This window comes from Natator depressus, chromosome 2, assembly GCF_965152275.1.
Source record: "Natator depressus isolate rNatDep1 chromosome 2, rNatDep2.hap1, whole genome shotgun sequence".
Classification (NCBI taxonomy): domain Eukaryota; kingdom Metazoa; phylum Chordata; order Testudines; family Cheloniidae; genus Natator; species Natator depressus.
Genome location: NC_134235.1, coordinates 77,816,328 through 77,835,601, shown reverse-complemented (window position 1 = coordinate 77,835,601; position 19,274 = coordinate 77,816,328). Strand labels below are relative to the sequence as shown.

At 39.5% G+C, this 19,274-nt stretch overlaps 1 protein-coding gene across 1 annotated transcript in view; it reads left to right on the top strand.

Annotated features, from left to right (window-relative positions):
* The window catches only part of TAF4B (TATA-box binding protein associated factor 4b), a 121,653-nt gene that overhangs the window by 26,294 nt on the left and 76,085 nt on the right, over positions 1–19,274 (top strand). The window contains exons 2-7 of the mRNA XM_074943113.1: positions 160–308; positions 3,341–3,448; positions 7,037–7,204; positions 7,306–7,428; positions 10,088–10,177; positions 18,234–18,743. Coding sequence (XP_074799214.1) covers positions 160–308; positions 3,341–3,448; positions 7,037–7,204; positions 7,306–7,428; positions 10,088–10,177; positions 18,234–18,743 — 1,148 coding nt within the window. The remainder of the gene's footprint in view (positions 1–159; positions 309–3,340; positions 3,449–7,036; positions 7,205–7,305; positions 7,429–10,087; positions 10,178–18,233; positions 18,744–19,274) is intronic.

The following is a 19,274-nucleotide window of genomic DNA, read 5'->3' as shown; positions in this document are numbered from 1 at the left end:
TGAACCTTAGCCCTTGCATTTCCTTATTCTGACACACTTTGTGGGGATATTGATATCACATTAGCTCAGTTCTTTGCATGTAATATTTTTAAAAATTCCTTGGGTACTCTTCAATGCAGTAATTCCTCTTAACAGTCTGTTCCTTTTTCTTGCCAACAGGTACAGTTCTTATCAGAAGTAACAGTGGTCAATTAATGTTAGTATCTCAACAAGCAATAGCTCGAGCACAGAGCCAGTCACAAAATAACACAGGTGCAAGACCATCAATACCTACCAGCACACCCTCAGTCAGAATATGTACTGTACAGGTAAAACTTCTTCAAGCAGCTTGATTTTTGCAATAGCTGTACCGTATTATGTTTCTTAATGTGATGTATTTATAATGTAGTATTTGCAAGCCTTGTAGAAGATTCATTAAACATTATTTGAAAGTCAGTTTTTCATAAGAACGAATGTCCCTGTGTATTTTGCTTTCATACTTTAAAAACTAGGCTTGGCCAATTTAGATTTTTATCAGTAAACATCAGTTTCACCATACACGAACAAACTAAAATATTTCCATCAATAATCATCAGAATTTACAGATAGGCAAAGTGAAAAAAAAAAAAATCTGTTCTCATTTTAGAGTTTGATTTAAGAATATTTATTTTGATGTGGTGATGACTGTCTTAATGGTTTATAAAGCTTTCCATTTTGGAATATGTGTCTGTCATTAAATAACTTCCTGACTCCTTATTACCTGACTTCTCTACCCCATAACTTCCTGCAACTGTGAAAATTTAAATCGATAAATGAAAAATTTTAAAAATATGTATTAGTTGAAATTAAAAAATAAAAATCCAGTTGTGCAAAGCCTATTTAAAACTTACTCTGCTACTTTGCTCTGGATTGCGTAGCTCACGTGATGAGAAGACTTTTATAACAAAATTTTAAAACAATTTAATGTTTAATTGTAACTAAACTAGCATTGATACTGGTTTCCTTTTCCTTTCAATAGACATATTACTTAAATTAGTATTGAAGTGAAAACTCTTCCAATGAAATCCTGTAAAACCTCCTAGGGTTATAATTTTTATAGCATAGCTAGCAAATAGTCTCCAACAGTGGATTTCAGTCTTGCTGTTCTCACACATTGTCCCTCTTAACCAGTGTAATGGCCTCTGTAATTAGCTCAAATGCTGATTTTGAAGACAAAACTGTTTTGAAATTGCTAATTGTGCAGTTACTAGTTTATATGCTCCTCCCTGATCTGCTGCTTGTTCCTCCTATTTAGCTTATAAACTCTCTGGCAGAGGGCCATCTTGTTGTGTGTGTACAGTGCCTAGCACAATGGCGCTTGTAGGTGTTTCCGCAATACAAACAGAGGGGCATTGCTGTGTATTCTAGGCACACTTACTATGTCTTCAAAACAAAACAACAAAAACCCAACCCTGGAATTTAAAAAAGAGAAAGGAAACCCTTTTAATGTTTGTGAAGCACTTGCTTCTGGAAGCACTATATACATGCTAAGTAGTTATATTTTGATTTTAACATCCCCTGCAGTGTTTGCAGCTAAGTTACTGTGGCAGTACCTTCAAATTGGAGAAGACTCACCATTCGCTATCTAAAATTAATAAAATAAAAAAGTAAATGACACAAGGTTTGCATGTGGTTTTTTTTTAAAAAAAATACTTGATTAGTAGATAAAACTAAGTTTTTCTAAGACTTAAACTCCATATTTAAGCACTTAGGTAGGTTCCCTGAATTTCAGAAGTGCTGAACTTGGAGGCTGATCTTTAGGCATCTTCCTTGGACGGAGTTATTAGTTTAGTGGTTATGGGGGGAAGCTTTGGATGTGGTATATCTTGATTTTAGGAAGACGTTGGACACAGTCCTACATAACATTCTTCTACGCAACCTAGGGAAGTGGGGACTAGATGAAATTACTATATGGAATGTACACAACTGGTTGAAAGACCCTAGACTCTGACAGCAAACCACTGATAGCTACTCTAAGTGGGGGGGTGTGTACAGAGTAGGGTCTATTCTGTGTCAGGTACTAATCAATATTTTCTTTAATGACTTGAATGATGTAGTGGAGAATGTGCTTATGAAACTTGCAGATGACACCTAACTAGGAGGGGTTGCAAGCACTGTGGAGGACGGGATTAGAATTCAAAATGACCTTGACAAACTGGAGAACTGATCTGAGACCAACAGGGTGAAATTCAATAAAGACAAGTGAAAAGGACTACATTTAGGAAGGAAAAATCAAACGCACAAGTACAAAATGGGGAAATAACTAGGTAGGTGGTAGTACTGCTAAAAAAAGTTCTGGGAATTATAGTGGATCACAAATTGCATCTATGAAACAACATGATGCAATTGTGAAAGGCTGATATTTTGGGATGTGTCAACAACAGTGTTATGTAAGACACGGGAGGTAACTGTCCTGCTCTGTTTGGCACTAGTGATGCTTCAGCTGGAGTATTGTGTACAGCTTTGGGTGCTGCACTTCAAGAAAAATGTGGACAAACTGGAGAGAGTCCAGAGGAGAGCCACAAAAATGAAAGAAGGTGTCAAAAACCTGACCTATGAGGAAAGGTTTCAAAAACTGGGCATGTTTAGTCTTAAGAAGACCGAGGATCTGATAAGGCTGTTATAAAGAGGACTGTGGTCAGTTGTTCTCCATGTCCGTTGAAGGTGGGACAAGAAGTAATGGGTTTAATCTTCCGCAAGGAAGGTTTAGGTTAGATATTAGGAAAAGCTTTTTAACTATAAGGATAATGAATTAAGCACTGGTATAGGCTTCCAAGGGTGGATGTTGCACCCATATCACTGGAGGTTTTTAGGAACAGGTTAGACAAACTGCTATCATTGATGGTCTAGATATACTTCATCCTGCCTCAGCACATGGGGCTGGACTAGATGACCCCGCCCAGTGCTACATTTCTGTGATTCTATGTAGATCTGAAAATACGTAGAATTTTAGCCTTAATGTATGAACCACACAAATATGGACATGTCAAAATGAAGAGTAACCTGAGTGATTCTCTTCATGACATGGTCACTGTTTGACTAGTTCTGTACTAATCAGCAAACCTGCCCAAACTATTTTGTTTACTGTACTGTATCTGCTTACCTTGTTATAACATTGGTAGTTAAATAGGTTTATTTACACCTGCACACTCCTCCCCAAATTCATTTTAAAATTGTTGGATTAAATTAATGCCTTTTTAAAAATGTTTTGCATTGGGCAAGAGTAAGTACTAGTTTAGGTAAATGTTTGTACCTTTTATTAATTAGCCTAACTACTATTCTATGCCTCCTGTATCTTAAATGTTCTCTTTCTATTTTAAAGAACACTGGCACCCATTTAGTAAAAAAAGTAGTAACTCCTCCTCTGAAAACAGTATCTCAAGCAACAAATTCAGTTGCATCTACTGATCAAAGACCTGCTATAGTACAGGTATGTCTTTACCTTTTTTTTTAAAGATGGCATTGAGTTCTTTAATATTTTTCAGATAAAAATGAAGGTTATATAATGTTTAAAATGTATAATTTTACGGGTTGCCCAAAACAGCTCAGGAGAGCCAATCATCTAGGTTAGAGAGACAATATGGGTGATTTAATATCAGAGCTCTGTGTAACCTTGAAAGCTTGTCTCTCTTACCAACAGCAGTTGATCCAGTAAGATATTCCTTCACCCACCTTTGTCTCTCTAATATCCTGGGACCAACATGGCTACAATAACACTATATGATTGTATACGGATTGGCAATTGCTTGTATGTACAATCTGACTTTAAATTCCATAGCTATGTGTTTTTTTTAATACACTTCTATCTAGATATTGGGATAGAGACAGCTGTGTCAGTGTAGTGTTTCACTATCCACAGCAGTATTGTCTCTAGGCATGCTTTCTTTTTTAAAAGAATCCCATGTACATCCCAGTCTTGCTTTCTGTACAGGGCTACCTGTCTGTTCTTAGGGAGCAAAATACTGGATAAACATTGTATAATACTAGCAAACTAATCCTTTTCTGTACTAAAAAAGATTGGTGGCAAAGAAGCCTGGGGGAAGTCTGACATGTTAACCATGTTCTCTTTCCCATCATGAAAAGACAGCATAAAGGGACTTGGCTGTGTCAGGTGGCTCAGAGTCCTGAGCAGGGGCACTCCCCCCGCCACTGGCGGTGAGTTCTTCACTTGGCTGGTCATTAGGAAAGGGACTTCCTAGCCTACAGCAGTAATTAACAAGCTGACTTCTAAAGCTATCCTGCTGACTTCAGATGCCCACGTATATTGGCAACAGATCTGCTTATGACGTAAAGAGAGGGTATAGGGGAGAGTCTTCACCCCCCTGCAATGAGGAGGAAGCAAGGGGGTGGGGGGAGAGATATGGCAACCACTTCACTTTAAAATTTCCTATTTTATTTATACACATAGGGAAGAATGTAAATCTTGCATTCATCAAGAACAGATGTGGGTTTGTTCTTCAGTTTGGTCTAATTACAGGTGTTTGTAAACCTTCTCATATGCTGGTGATGTCTTTAGACAGAGGTCCTTTCCTGGACCTCTCCGCTCCAGATCCCACACTACTTCTGGATGTAGGAAAATAATACTAGGCTAGCAGTAGGGAGATGATGTGAAGATAAATCTGTTTAATCTTATGGGTGAAGCTGCTCATTTTAGTCCTTACAGCCCAATCCTCCATCCTATATTTAATTCTGTAGCTGTATATTTGGTAACAAATCTCCCTTTGTTTGCACACACTGTTTTAATTCTGCCATCCTTTTGCAGTTTGCATCTCTCTTCTGTTCAGTTTGTGTCATCAGCCCATTTAAAACCTTAACTGGCCACATTTTTTATAAGAAATACCAAGATGGATGCATAACTGTCTTTTACGAAGGGGTGCTTAGAGGTATTTGGTTTTAAAAAACAAAACAAAACCCAAAACTCCTGGTCGTCCCGTGACTAGACAAGAAAGATCACTGTCTGAAGAATAGGTGCTTTGTCTGGTACAAAAACAGCCTTACAGACTTCCAGTTTTCTAAAGGACCAAAGTCTAAACACCACTGCGCTAAAAGGAAAATCAGCCTGCCCTCTCTCAGAAATCCTGAATAGATTAGTGTAGTATAGAGGGGTTCGGCCACCACAGGAGCATTTCCCCCCTTCTGCTCCTGGCCGTGGGGCAGCCAGTGGGGCATCTAAGCTTGTCTTGAACTGTCTTTGAGGAAGGAAGGAAGGGAGCACAAGAGGCTTGTTCTGTAGCTATGTTGTATCAACTAGCCAACCCCCCAAAAATCAGCTTGCTAGCAATAGTATCGACAGCATCAGAAGACCATAGTCAGGAAGTGTTTAAAAAAAACAAACCAAAAAAAAGTTAATATGGAGAGATACAATGCTAAGCTAGTTTAGTTTAGCTTTTTCCTGTACTAAAACTACTGTCGTAAATAGTGTGTAAAGCTATTGGCACAACATATTCTGCAATAAATATTACCAACTCAGTATTCTGTCCAGTCTGCAGAGGTATTGTTCTTATTCTTTGATGTTTCAGCTCTTCTTTTTCCTAAAAACCTCAAATCCCGTGCACCCCTCCCCATCTCAGATTGTGCAGGCTGTTTGTCTCATCCCAGAAGGGATCACAAAGTTGACTATCTAATTAGCATCATGCTGGGGTACTGTCATTTCAAGACAGCAACTGCTCAGCATACAAACCTTTTCCAAATATGCAGGATAAATGCCACTAATACAAGATCTGTCATTTATGTGAATTTCTCCATTACTTGGACTACGAATGAGCATTATGTCAGAGTAGTGGAGAAGGTTGAGAGGCAGGCAATAGAATCTTATTCCCATATATCAGTGTTTCTGGGGAGGGGGAAGGTAGACTTCTTGACCCCCTCTCTTCAGCTTCTAGAATACTGATCTTGTCTTGACCTATAAATATATCAGAACTCACAAGAGAGTAGCTCCAAAGCAACTTTTTTTTAAACCCAAAACATTGCAACTTGACAGTTCTGTACTCTGTTCCTATCAGTCCTCTTCCCGTCCATCTGTTTCTGGGATTCTCTTGCCCAGTTGGCCTCCCTATGGCCATAGATCTGTTGAGCTACATCCTTGGAAGAGACAGTGGTGGCAAAGATCCTGCAGAGAGCTGTTAAAGTGTACAAGCAGCAGGAAGCTAAGCTGGCATGCTTTCTTGAAACTGCTTGCTTCTTCCATATCAGATGGATCAGCTTGTGATGGTTGGCAGCTACCTGGAGACATGCCCACTTGCAGCAAAGAAATGAGAAGAGGGATTGAAAGAATGATCACATTTGTCATAAATTTAAATGTTAGTGCTTTCTGATTCTGAAAAGTGTCCTCTTAAAACAGAGCCAATATAGCACCTCCTTACTCAACAGATCTGTACTTGGTATGGTTCCAGTCATACCTGCTTACTTCACTGAAAGATTAGTTTTTACTACTATACTCCTGTGTGCCATTTTAGAGCAAAGACAACTGTGGGTGAGTGAGCTGAATTCTAATCATCTTAACATAGCAGCAAGTGTTAAGTTCTAAGATCTTAAGTAAAAGCTGGCAATTGTATTGTTTTAGTTTTTGCTAGTCAGTCTTTCAGAGTGGCATCCCGCTCCCCCAACACAGTCCTAGACTGTTGTATCCTAGATTGTGTAATGTAAGCTTTATACAATCACACCATCAGCTTGCTCAAAAAAAAAAAATTGTTGATTACCCTCACTTTTTTTTTTATTCTGGAGAGCTCACAAGCAAAGACTGACCTTCTCCAATATTGATTGGAGAAACAGGGCTGGGGTTTTTCTTCTCTGTTTTGACTAAATAAGATTAATTTGCAGTTACATGAAGCACATAACATTGAATGATTATCGTTGCAAGTTTAGTGTCTGAGGCAGATGTGTTGATGCATATTTATGTCCTGATATGGTTTGACTTGGTGACTTAGGGAAAAATACTGCTTACGCTTTAGGAGTATATGGCATATGTTTGTGAAGTTGAGAAGGTATCAGTAAAACAAGTGTTCATATCTCTTTTCAGCCAGCAGCTGCAACTAACAGTGTTACGACAGTTACTGCTGTTAAACCTCCAGGTACTGGAACACCTGTAAAGCTTCCAGTCACAGGACCTCCTGCACCATCTGTCTCCCAAAAGGCAATCTCTGTCAAAGCAGAGGGCACAACAGTAGCACAGCCCAACACTTCCACAGTAAGGCAAACAAGTAATTTAAAATATCACTTTCTCTAAGCCGCTGAGGTTCAAAGTCAGTGCAGTGTCTAACTAAGTGTTTCCTTGACTTCCACAACCAGGAAATGCTAGAGAATGTGAAGAAATGCAAGAATTTTCTTGCAACGTTAATAAAGCTGGCATCTAGTGGACCTCAAGCCCCAGAAATGGGACAGAATGTGAAGAATCTGGTACAACATTTATTGGTAAGACTCTTTTTATTGAAAATCTTCTTCTATCAATATTTAATACTTAAGGCATTATATGCAAAGCACTTTGCAAAGTTAGCTTATTCTAGCTTAGTTGTTTTTTCTAATTATGCATTAAAAATTCATAAATATTACTTTGCTTGTCAAGTCAAGCACTCTAAAGCTAAGAAACCTGAATTCTGGCAACCTTAACTTAGCCCCTTTGTGTATATGCATTATGATTCAGGCTTCAATTACATGATCACATGCTATTTTTTCTACACAGAACCTTTGTCCTATTCAGTGCACAAAGTAATCTGACATGCTAGTATGTGGGATTGAGGGTCGAACTTAATTGGTCTTGGTTTCTCCTGATAGAAGTCTCCTTGCAGTTGACTTGTGGATGGATAGCTCCTCCCCTGGGTCCTCTTGTTCTCTACTCTCACTTGCATTTTCTTTTATTTTCTCTCATCTTCTGTGACTTTTTTTTTGATTTGCAGTTGCTCACTTTTGCTCTTCTCTTGTGATCCCACTTTAGAGACTGCATGCCTCAGTTGGTGGCACTGTACATCTGGTTTACATACCATTGCAACTTAACTGAGTGTCATAGAAGCAGAGAAATCTAGCTTTTGATACTGCTTTATTGAGCCTACAGCCTTGTAAATATGAAGGCAGATGTGAGATCCTGCAAGTTTATCCACCTACCCTCTTCTTTCTCTGCCCCAGCTTTCTTATTGGACTACAAGGCCTGCTTCCAGGCTGGGATAGACTGGGATAATTCTGCTCTTCAGTGGCATCTTGTATACTCGTTAATATTTGCTTAAGATTTTTTTTGTTACCTCTCCGAGTTTGTGTATTCAGACTTTTTTTGCAGTATTGCTTAAAAAATTGCTGCTGTTCTGACACTGGTTACGTTTGTTTGGGGACACAAACAAGGCTTAGGTAAATGTTGTAAAACAAGTGGAGGAAAAGAATAAAAAATTTTATACTAACCTTAACTTTTTAACCTATACTTAGCTTTTTCTTTCTTTTTTTTTCTTTTTTTTTAACTATTGTATCTTTGAGATAAAATGGTGCTTAAGACAGCACTTGCAGTAGTGTGTTTGAAGTACTGGTACATCACTCTAAACATGCAACATATATCAGTAACTGGTCTAGCATAGGCAGTACCTGTCCTGGTTTTCATTGATCTATGCCTAGGGCCCTACTAAATTCCCGGTCCGTTTTGGTCAATTTCACAGTCATAGGATTTTAAAAATCGTAAATTTCATGATTTCAGCTCTTTAAATCTGAAATTTTATGGTGTTGTAATTGTAGGGGTCCTGACCCAAAAAGGAGTTGTGAGGAAGTCGCTACAAGGTTATTGTAGGGGGAGTTGCACTACTGCTACCCTTACTTCTGCCCTGCTGCTGGCGGCAGCGCTGCCTTCAGAGCTGGGCAGCTGGAGAGTGGTGGCTGCTGCCCAGAAGCTCAGCTCTGAAGTCAGAGCCGCCATCAGCAAGGCAGAAGTAAGGATGGCATGGCATGGTATTGTCACCCTTGCTTCTGGGCTGCTGCCTGCAGAGATGGGCTATGAGTCGGCAGCCACTTCTCTCCGGCCACCCAGCGCTGAAGGCAGCAGTGCAGAGGTAAGGGTGGCATGGTATGGTATTGCCACCCTTACTTCTGTGCTGCTGCTGACGGGGCGCTATCTTCAGAGCTGGGCGCCCGGCCAACAACCACCGCTCTCCAGCTGCCTAGCTCTGAAGGCAGCACCGCCACCTGCAGCAGCACAGAAGTAAGGGTGGCAATCCTGCGACTCCCCCTAAAATAACCTGGCGATCCCCCTGCAACTCCCTTTTGGGTCAGGCCCACCAGTTTGAGAAATGCTGGTCTCCCCTGTGAAATCTATATAGTATAGGGTAAAAGCACACAAAAGACCAGATTTCACCGTCATTGATGTGTGTTTCATGGCCGTGAATTTAGTAGGGCCCGATCTATGCCCAAACTCAGTGAGACAAAACAAGCAACAGAATGGAATAAAAAGATCTAAATACTAATACTGTCATTTGGTTAGTTGGCCTGTCCACTTTCCGATACCATTAGCCTCTGCAGAATATATAACTGAGCATTATGAGGTTTATTTTTATATTATGTTTTATGAAGAGTCTCTAAATACTCTACTTTCATACACTGTATGTTTTACAGAAGAATTACATATAATTATTGAATTATCTTTTTAAATGTGCTTTTTAAGACCTTAGAAGTTGAGTCCATCTTGATCTGTGTGTAGATAAATTACCTTTATTTTACAGAAAATAAAAAAGTATATTAAACAGTATTTTTGCACAACACTGATGGTACTCAGAGGGGTCAACATATCTGTAAGTAACATTTCTCTTAGAAAGCACTTGCTGCTTGCTTGTAATGGATGCTTGAGCAGTTATTGCTGTTATATAACTGTTCGGAGCTGACATAAAGGAAATTAATTCTGTACTACAGTATTTAATTATAATACTATAACATCAGTTAGGTTTAAAAACATCACATGAATAAAAGCATATGGGAATTCAATAACTCCGTGCTCCTTGGAATTCCCATGAATTGGGATGCTTTTCTTGCCTTTCTAGGTAGAATTTGAAATTACTCCTGTTTATGATTGGATCAACTTCATGTAAAAAGCTTTTCTTCACTTTAGGAAGCAAAAATTGAACCAGAAGAATTTACAAAAAAGCTGTATGTTGAACTCAAGTCTTCTCCGCAACCATATCTAGTTCCTTTCCTCAAGGTAAGTTTGTGTGGTGGTTCTGAAGTTTATAGTATACACCTTTTTTAAAATAGGTTTGTCATTCAATATTAGGAGCTAATTTCAAACCCACGTTGCAAAACACTAGGAAATCAAACTTTAGAAAAAAAGAGCAGGAAATAAGCTACGATATTGTCACTGTCAACCACTTCCTTACTAATCCCTTTCTTTTGGTTGTTACATCTCAGTTCCAACATCACAAACTGTAAACTATCTTTTTCCTCCAGTGACCCAACCAACTTTTAGTGTTTGGTCCAAAACTTACACTTTGTGCTTAGTGTTTTTGGTTTTGTTTTATAAAATCTAAGATCAATAGAGAGCTTTCAAAAATTAAAAAACAGTTCTAATAAAAAGTTAGTTGTCTAATATTCAGCTGTAGGGCTTGAAATCCATTGCAGTGCTAAGAACCTGATAGTGAAATGAAGTCAATTACTTCTGTTTGCTTCATTGTCTGAGCAGAGAGAAACACAAAAAAACCTGAGCACAAATAGTTACAAATCAGATGGATTTGTAAAATTTTCACTGTTAATCTAAAGTGATGATGATGTAGAGCAATTTTGTTTATAAAACATTTTTAAAGCTGCCATCTTGTGTAGGGGCTAGTGCTTGACAGTCTTTTTATGAAATAGTTGTGACTTCGCTGCCATAGAAAGAGTAAGCTACTTTTGTCCCTGCGCACAACTCCCACTGTCTTACTGCTGACAGGTAGAGGGATCTCTGTTATAAATGAGTATCAGTAAAGTAAAGAAGTTGCAGAATCGAATTTCAGTGGAGGACGCTGGTTTTGTACTAAAGAAGCCACAACAAAAGAATACAGCCTTTCAGTTCACTTATCAGAGTGCTTGCAGATCCAGTTTCCAGTGAGTGCAACAATAATACTTGTAGCCAAGAAAGCTAACCTATATAAAAGCTAACCTTCTTACAGAAATAACTTAAGTCTTCCCAGAATGTGTTTTCACTGATAGAATTCTTGAATCTGTTGTTATACTTGGCACTAATTCTTGGAGAACCCTATTGCAGCTGTTCTAAAACTTAATACCCAGTCAAACGTAGTGAAAGTTGTAATCAGTTCGTTGTAGAGCTGAATAAAGCTGCGTATTTAATTATTTCTGATGGAGAAAGAATAAAGATACTATCATAATATAATGAAATAAGTATTGCCTAGCTTTAGGTGCTATCCACAGTTAAACTATAAGTAAAAACCAGTTTTTTAAAAAATTGCACCAGGAACTGCCCAACCAGCATACTACAACCTAGGAAAAAAAGGTCCAGGACAACTCTAACCCCATTCAGCCAATTTGATCGAAAGCCCAATTGCTGATTTTTTATTAGCAGTGAATCGTTCTCCCAAAGGGTTCATTCTATTATAAGGCAAAGATCTGATTTAAGTACTAAATCCAGTACTTAAACACCTGCATCACTCATGAAAGCAGTTGTGTGTATCTGTGTACAGCTGTACACGAGGCACTCGGGTCCAAATCTACTGTGTGCATGAGACCTCACAGAAATGTACCTGCCTACCTAGGATAGACATAGTACAGAGCAAAGACCTCAAAACCTAGGGGAAAATAGCGAAGTGGCAGAACTGGGTTAGAGAGAATGTGAGGACAAACAGATGGCAATCCTGCATATTGTACTACTTTGGCTGCTGGTAATTTGTCAAATATTGAGCTAATACATATTTTTCAGTGGCAACCCTCGAACTCCTTGTCATAAGCTTGCCTATTTCAGCCTGGAGTCCGTCAGTACCACTGTACTCTACAGTGCTTAATGCAAAACTTGGCATTTGTGAGCTCTCAGTAATATAATCTGTCACTCCCATTTTTTCTTGTTTTTTGTAACTTTTGCAAAGGCATTTAGGCAGAATAAAGGCTTTCTGCAGTGAATTTACAGTGGGGTTGTAACTTGTCCATTACAGTAAAATATGCTATTACTTCATCTCTATTACTCTTTTTAGAACAGTTTCCTCTTATAGTAGAACCTCAGAGTTATGAACATCTCAGGAATGGAGGTTGTTTGTAATGCTGAACAAAACATGATGGTTCTTTCAAAAGTTTACAGCTGAACATTGACTTAATACAGCTTTGAAACTTTAGTATGCAGAAGAAAAATGCTCCTTTCCCTTTATTTTTTTTAATAGTTTACGTTTAACATAGTTAGTACTATACTGTATTTGCTTTTTTTGGTCTTGCTGCTGCCTGATTGAGTACTTCTGGTTCTATATGAGGCGTGTGGTTGACTGGTCAGTTAGTAACTGAGGTTCTGCTGTATATAAATTCTCACTTCACAGCTTATAAAATGAACGTAGCATAATAACTAGAATGTGCACTTCATTGTTCATTGCATATAGGCTGGTCTATGCTACAAAACTTTTCTTTGTTGAATGCTGTCAAGAAGTGAGTTAACTGACTTGCCAACCATGACTTTGCAACCAGCACAGACCAGGCTAAATGATGTAGATGGAACCCTGAGGACTTCATTACAACTAGCTAACACAGGAGTGGGCAAACTTTTTGGCCTGAGGGCCGCATCGGGTTTCTGAAATTGTATAGAGGGCTGGTTAGGGGAGGCTGTGCCTCCCCAAATAGCCAGGCATGGCTTGGCCCCTGCCCCGTATCCAACACCCCCGCTTTTCACCCCCTGACGGCCCGCTGCGGACCCCCCGCCCTTAACTGCCCTCCGCTGCCCCATCCAACCACCACTTCTCCTGGACTGCCCCCGGACCCTCTGCCCCTAACTGCCCACCACCACCCCATTCAACCCCTCCTCTCCTTCCTGACTGCCCTCCCCGGACCCCTGCCCCCATTCAACCCCCGTTCCCTGCCCTCTGACTACGCCAACCCCTATCCATGCCCCAGACCACCCCCCGAACTCCCCTGCCCTCTGTCCAACCCACTCCCTGCGCTGCCTGGAGCACCGGTGGCTGGCAGCGCGGCTGCACCAGGAGAGGCAGTTGTGCAGCACAGAGCATTGGGCCAGCCGGGCTCTGCATTGCGCTGCGCGGTGGTGTGGCTGCTGGGGAGGGGGGCAGCAGGGTAGGGACCAGGGGACAGCCCCCTGGGCCAGAAGCTCGGGGCCGGGCAGGACTGTCCTGCGGGCCGTAGTTTGCCCATCTCTGAGCTAACACAATGCTGAATAAAACTTGATTTCGTGAGAAGTACTCAGCAGAATGTGAACTGGCATAATCTAAAGCAGTTCTTAACATTCATGTTCAAACACAGTAAACTTTTGTGTGGATTCGAGCTGTTTCCAGTTTCTTATCTCATTTATTTCAGCTGTTACCTTTTTTGTGTTTTTTAGATACAAATATAAGCTTTTAAGTTCGTGTAGAAAGAGATCACAAAAAAGTGTAAAGTATGCCATCACTCTTAAATGAGTAACGTACAAAAATATCTTCATTGCTAACCTGTTTTACTGTTCGGGGCTAGGACAATGGTTGATTCTCAAATCAGTCCTGGTGGATGGGCGTTGCTGCATAAACTTTTGCCTACAGATGTGGTCTCAAGCATGGGAAAACATAGGACTTTTTTTTTTAAATGTTGTATGTTAAACACATACGTTGGAAAGTCAGAACATTCTTGACTTTCTTTTAAAGAGGTAACTAATTATCCAAACAACTTTAACTTTACACTATCCACCCACAGTACATCTGGCATATGAGCTAACTACATTTTCTCAGCTCAGGTCTTCAAGAAGTCCACAGCTGTAGTGTCTCTAAATCCCAGTATAATGTAACTTTAACTTCTACAAGTTTTACATAGTTTTTTTAAAACTATATGGACTGAAAGGTGGGAGTGTCTTTTTGTAGCTATTAATATTAGACTCACTTTGTTTTAAGAGTTATGGCGGGGTTTAAGTAATCAATGAAGAAAACTGTATAGGTCTTTTGGATCATAACATAAGAATGGCCATATTGGGTCAGACCAAAGGTCCATCTAGCCCAGTATCTTGTCTTCCAACAGTGGCAATGCCAGGTGCCCCAGAGGGAATGAACAGAACAGGTAATCATCAAGTGATCCATCCCCTGTCTCCCATTCCCAGCTTCTGGCAAACAGAGGCTAGAGACACCATCCCTGCACATCCTGGTTAATAGCCATTGATGGACCTATCTTCCATGAATTTATCTAATTCTTTTTTGAACCCTGTTATAGTGTTGGCCTTCACAACATCCTCTGGCAAAGAGTTCCACAGGGTGACTCTGTGTTGTGTGGAAAAAATACTTCCTTTTGTTTGTTTTAAACCTGCTGCCTGTTTCATTTGGTGGCCCCTAGTTCTTGGGTTATGAGAAGGAGTAAATAACACTTCCTTATTTACTTTCTCCACACCAGTCATGATTTTATAAACCTCTATCATTATCCCCCCCCTTAGTCATCTATTTTCCAAGTTGAAAAGTCCCAGTCTTATTAATCTCTCCTAATATGGCAGCCGTTCCATCCCGCTAATAATTTTTGTTGCTCTTTTCTGAACCTTTTCCAATTCCAATATATAAATATTTTTTGAGATGGGGCGACCACATCTGCACACATTCAACATGTGGGCATAGCATGGATTTATATAGAGGCAATATGATATTTTCTGTCTTATCTATCCCTTCCTTAATGATTCCCAACATTTGTTAGCTTTTTTTGACTGCTGCTGCATGTTGCGTGGATGTTTTCAGAGAACTATCCACAATGACTCCAAGATCTTTCTTGAGTGGTAACAGCTAATTTAGACCCCATCATTTTATATGTATAGTTGGGTTTGTTTTCCAATGTGCATTACTTTGCATTTATCAACATTTGAATTTATCTGCCATTTTGTTGCCCAGTCACCCAGTTCTGAGAAATCCTTTTGTACCTCTTTGCAGTCTGCCTGGGACTTAACTATTGCAATTTTGTATCATCTGCAAATTTTGCCACCTCACTGTTTACCCCTTTTTCCAGATCGTTTTTGAATATATTGAATAGGACTTGTCCCAGTACAGACCCTTGGGGGACACCACTATTTTCCTCTTTCCACTGTGAAAACTGACCATTTATTCCTACCTTTTGTTTCCTATCTTTTAACCTGTTACCGATCCATGAGAGGACCTTCCCCCTTATCCCATGACTGCTTACATTGCTTAAGAGCCTTTGATGAGGGACCTTGTCAAAGGCTTTCTGAAAATATAAATACACTATATCCACTGGATTTCCCTCATTCATATGCTTGTTGACCCCCTCAAAGAATTCTAGTAGATTGGTGAGGCATGATTTCCCTTTACAAAAACCATGTTGACTATTCCCCAACAAATTATGTTCATCTATGTGTCTGACAGTTTTGTTCTTTACTATGGTTTCAAGCAGTTGGCCCAGTACTGAATTCAGACTTACTAGCCTGTAATTGCCCGGGTCACCTCTGGAGCCCTTTTTAAAAATTGGCATCACGTTAGCTATCCTCCAGTCATTTGGTACAGACGCTGATTTAAATGACAGGTTACATACTACAGTTAGTAGTCCTGCAATTTCACATCTGAGTTCCTTCAGAACTCTTGGGTGAATACCGTCTGGTCCTGGTGACTTATTACTGTTTTATTATCAGTTTGTTCCAAAACCTCTTATGACACCTCAATCTGGTTCAGTTCCTCAGATTTGTCACCTAAAAAAAAATTCAGGTTTGGGAATTTCCCTCGCATTCTCAACCGTGAAAACCAATGCAAAGAATTCATTTAGTTTCTCCACAATGGCCTTATCGTCCTTGAGTGCTCCTTTGGCATCCTAATCATCCAGTGGCCCAACTGGTTGGTTAGCAGGCTTCCTGCTTCTGAGGTACTTAAAAAGTAATAGCAAAAAAAATTTTTTTTTGAGTCCTTGGCTAGCTGTACTTCAAATTCTTTTTTGGCCTTCCTAATTACATTTTTATACTTCATTTGACAGAGTTTTTGCTCCTTTCTATTTTCCTAGCCACTGAAACCTCAAGCAGAGAAGAGCAACAAAAATCAGGTCTAGAAAACGTGACCTATGAGGGAAGATTGAAAAAATTGGGGTTGTTTAGTCTGGAGAAGAGAAGACAAGTTTTAAAGTACATAAAAAGGTTGTTACAAGGAGGAGGGAGAAAAATTGTTCTTAATCTCTGAGGCTAGGACAAGAAGCAATGGGCTTAAATTGCAGCAAGGGTGATTTAGGTTGGACATCAGGAAAAACTTCCTAACTGTCAGAGTGGTTAAGCACTGGAATAAATTGCCGAGGGAGGTTGTGGAATCTCCATCACGGGGGGAATTTTAAGAGCAGGTTGGACAAACACCTGTCAGGAATGGTCTCGATAATACTTAGTCCTGCCTTGAGTGCAGGGGACTGGACTAAATGACCTCTCGATGTCCCTTCCAGTTCTATGAGTCTATGACTGTAGCCACCAAAATGTGAAAAGTAGCCAGACATCTCAATTTGTTAGCATAATCCTCGTTACAGTTAGGGTTTATCTGTACTTAATTTGCAAATTACCCTACACTATGCTTACAATATACGAGCATAATTAAAGCAGCAATCTCCCCTAGTGTGGGTGCAGTTGTACAATAGTGCTTATACATCTATAGCCCCCCTCTCCTCCTCAGCTCCCTCAACTGAAAAAAGCTATAACGTATAAGGCACCTTTATACAGATGCAATTGCATCTACACTAGTGCTTTTGCCAGTGTAACAAAAAATCAAACCCCTAACTAACCTAAGTAATGTCAGTAAGATTTAAGCGTAGACCAGGCCTTAACCTTGCTCATTGTGAGAGTGTATGCCTTATGATGGGAGGCAAAGCAAATAAACTTAAGATGCTAAATCTACTAGATGAAGACAGGTTTCAGAGTAACAGCCGTGTTAGTCTGTATTCACAAAAAGAAAAGGAGTACTTGTGGCACCTTAGAGACTAACCAATTTGGTTAGTCTCTAAGGTGCCACAAGTACTCCTTTTCTTTTTTAGATGAAGACAGAAATCATATTGAAATATTAAACCTTATTATATGGTAATCATTCTAACAAATAATAGTAATGCACCCTTGTATTCTAGTTGCACACGCCGCTTACGTGAATGCTTTACAACTGTTTATTTTTTTTTAAAGGAAAAATTATTTGCGAATAGAATAGAGCAAAAACTTGAATACTTTTTTAACTAAATGATGAAGCTCGCTTATGTGAGAGAGTGGAAGCATATATTAAAATTTGTATAATTAGGTGATCCCTTAGAAAGAGAAACTTCCACTGGCTGCTTTCTTTGAAGTTCTCATTAAAAGTTTGAGACATTTACTAAGAAGATTTATCAGAATCTAATTTATGAAATCTGAACCAGATACACCAGCCAACAAAGCAGATAATGCATTATTCAGACTAAAAATTAAATGTGTAACTCTAGTAATAAGTAAGGTAAATTTTTTTTTTGTCTGCTAATTTTGGGGAATAAAGAATAGTAGGGCTATTCCCTTCCAGGATGAAGTTAACTTTATTGGACCCCAGAATTTTATAAATGATTAAAATGTGCTAAAAATGTCGCTTCATATGTGAACAATATCAGAATTGGACTGAATGGGCATATTTCACTACAGGAAGCGTAAAAGTGAATATGAGTGAATCTCCAGGTGATTCTTAGACTTTGTCAGAGAATTTTGCTTCTATATAAGATATTTAATGGAATAAACACAATGCCATAAATAAACTGCTGTTTTTTTAAACAAAGATCAAAAGCAGTGTAATTATATTATTCTCATTGTGAAACGTGGACTGCAACCTAATTACTAAATGAAAGGTAACTAGTTAAAAGGAAACTTTAATTGAATATCAGATGAGCTTTATTCCATGGAGGGAAGCAGTGGATAACTTCGGACTATTGCACATTATATGCTAGTAACTATTGCATTATGCATGCTGTTTTGTTTTGTTTTGACAGCAGTTGTATGTAATTCTGTATAACAAACTCATTGTCTTCCTCATGGAACAAGATTAACTTCAAAAAATCAGTTGAAAAGTAATGTAATTCTTAAACGTGCAAAAGGTATTCACAGTATTATGATTGCTGCTGTCTTTCTCTTTTTCTAGAAAAGTATGCTTGCCTTACGGCAGCTAATGCCCAATGCCCAGAGTTTTATCCAGCAGTGTATTCAGCAGCAGGCTACAACACAAGCAGCTGTTTCTACCTGTATCTCTGCAGCACCAACTTCCTCCACAGTAGTGACCACCTCAGCTCTGGCAACAACTTCTCTTCAGCCCATAAAACCAGTCCCTGCTTCTGCAGTGGTCACAGGCTCTCAGACTGTAAAACCCGTCCCCTCCACATTGGTGACAGCAGCAGCAGCTTCCCTCCAGACTGTGAAACCAGTGACAGCCCCTCTTCATCCTGCAAATCCAGTCCCCATGTCTGCAGTGGCAACAACCTCTCTCCAGGCTGTGAAACCTGTCTTTGCATCTGCAGTGGCGACCACAACGACAACTCCTCTTCAGCCTGTGAAATCAGTCATTGGGACACCTATCAGTATTAAAATTACCCAGCCGAACTCTATTGTGGCACAGTCAGTTCATGCTCAACAGACAGTTAGAGTGAAACAGCTGGTAAGATTAAACTTCTCTGCCTTTATCTTCAGATCTAAGGTTGTGCTTTTTGATCTAAAGTTGTATAAATGTTTAGATAAGTGTATTCCGCCATGAGTTAATGGGCTACTTCAGGTTTCCCTGAGACATTGTTCTGTTATGCTTGATAAATTAAATATATTGCCTCTGAGTATAATGGTTTGCAGCTGTTTTAACATGTAAGGGAGAGCAAGTGTAGTGATGAAGACACCCTACTTCTAATTAATGTTCTAGTTCATAAATCTGGCTGTTGAGTAGTTGTGAACATGAATTTTATTCTGAGCTAAGTGTTTTTCCGTATCTGATCTTGCAAGGTATGCTAATTGCCCCAACTGGATTTGAGGGGATCTCAGCTCCTGACTTCTAATGCTGTCAGGGTTATTCCACAGCAAAAAGAGGGAGAATTTTTTCTTTAGTGGGGGGGGAAAAAAAGCCAAGTGTAGGTATAGCTGAACGCCCTAATAGGTGTTCTGCTGAAGATCTCAATCCTGAGGCAGAGACACAGTCTAGAGG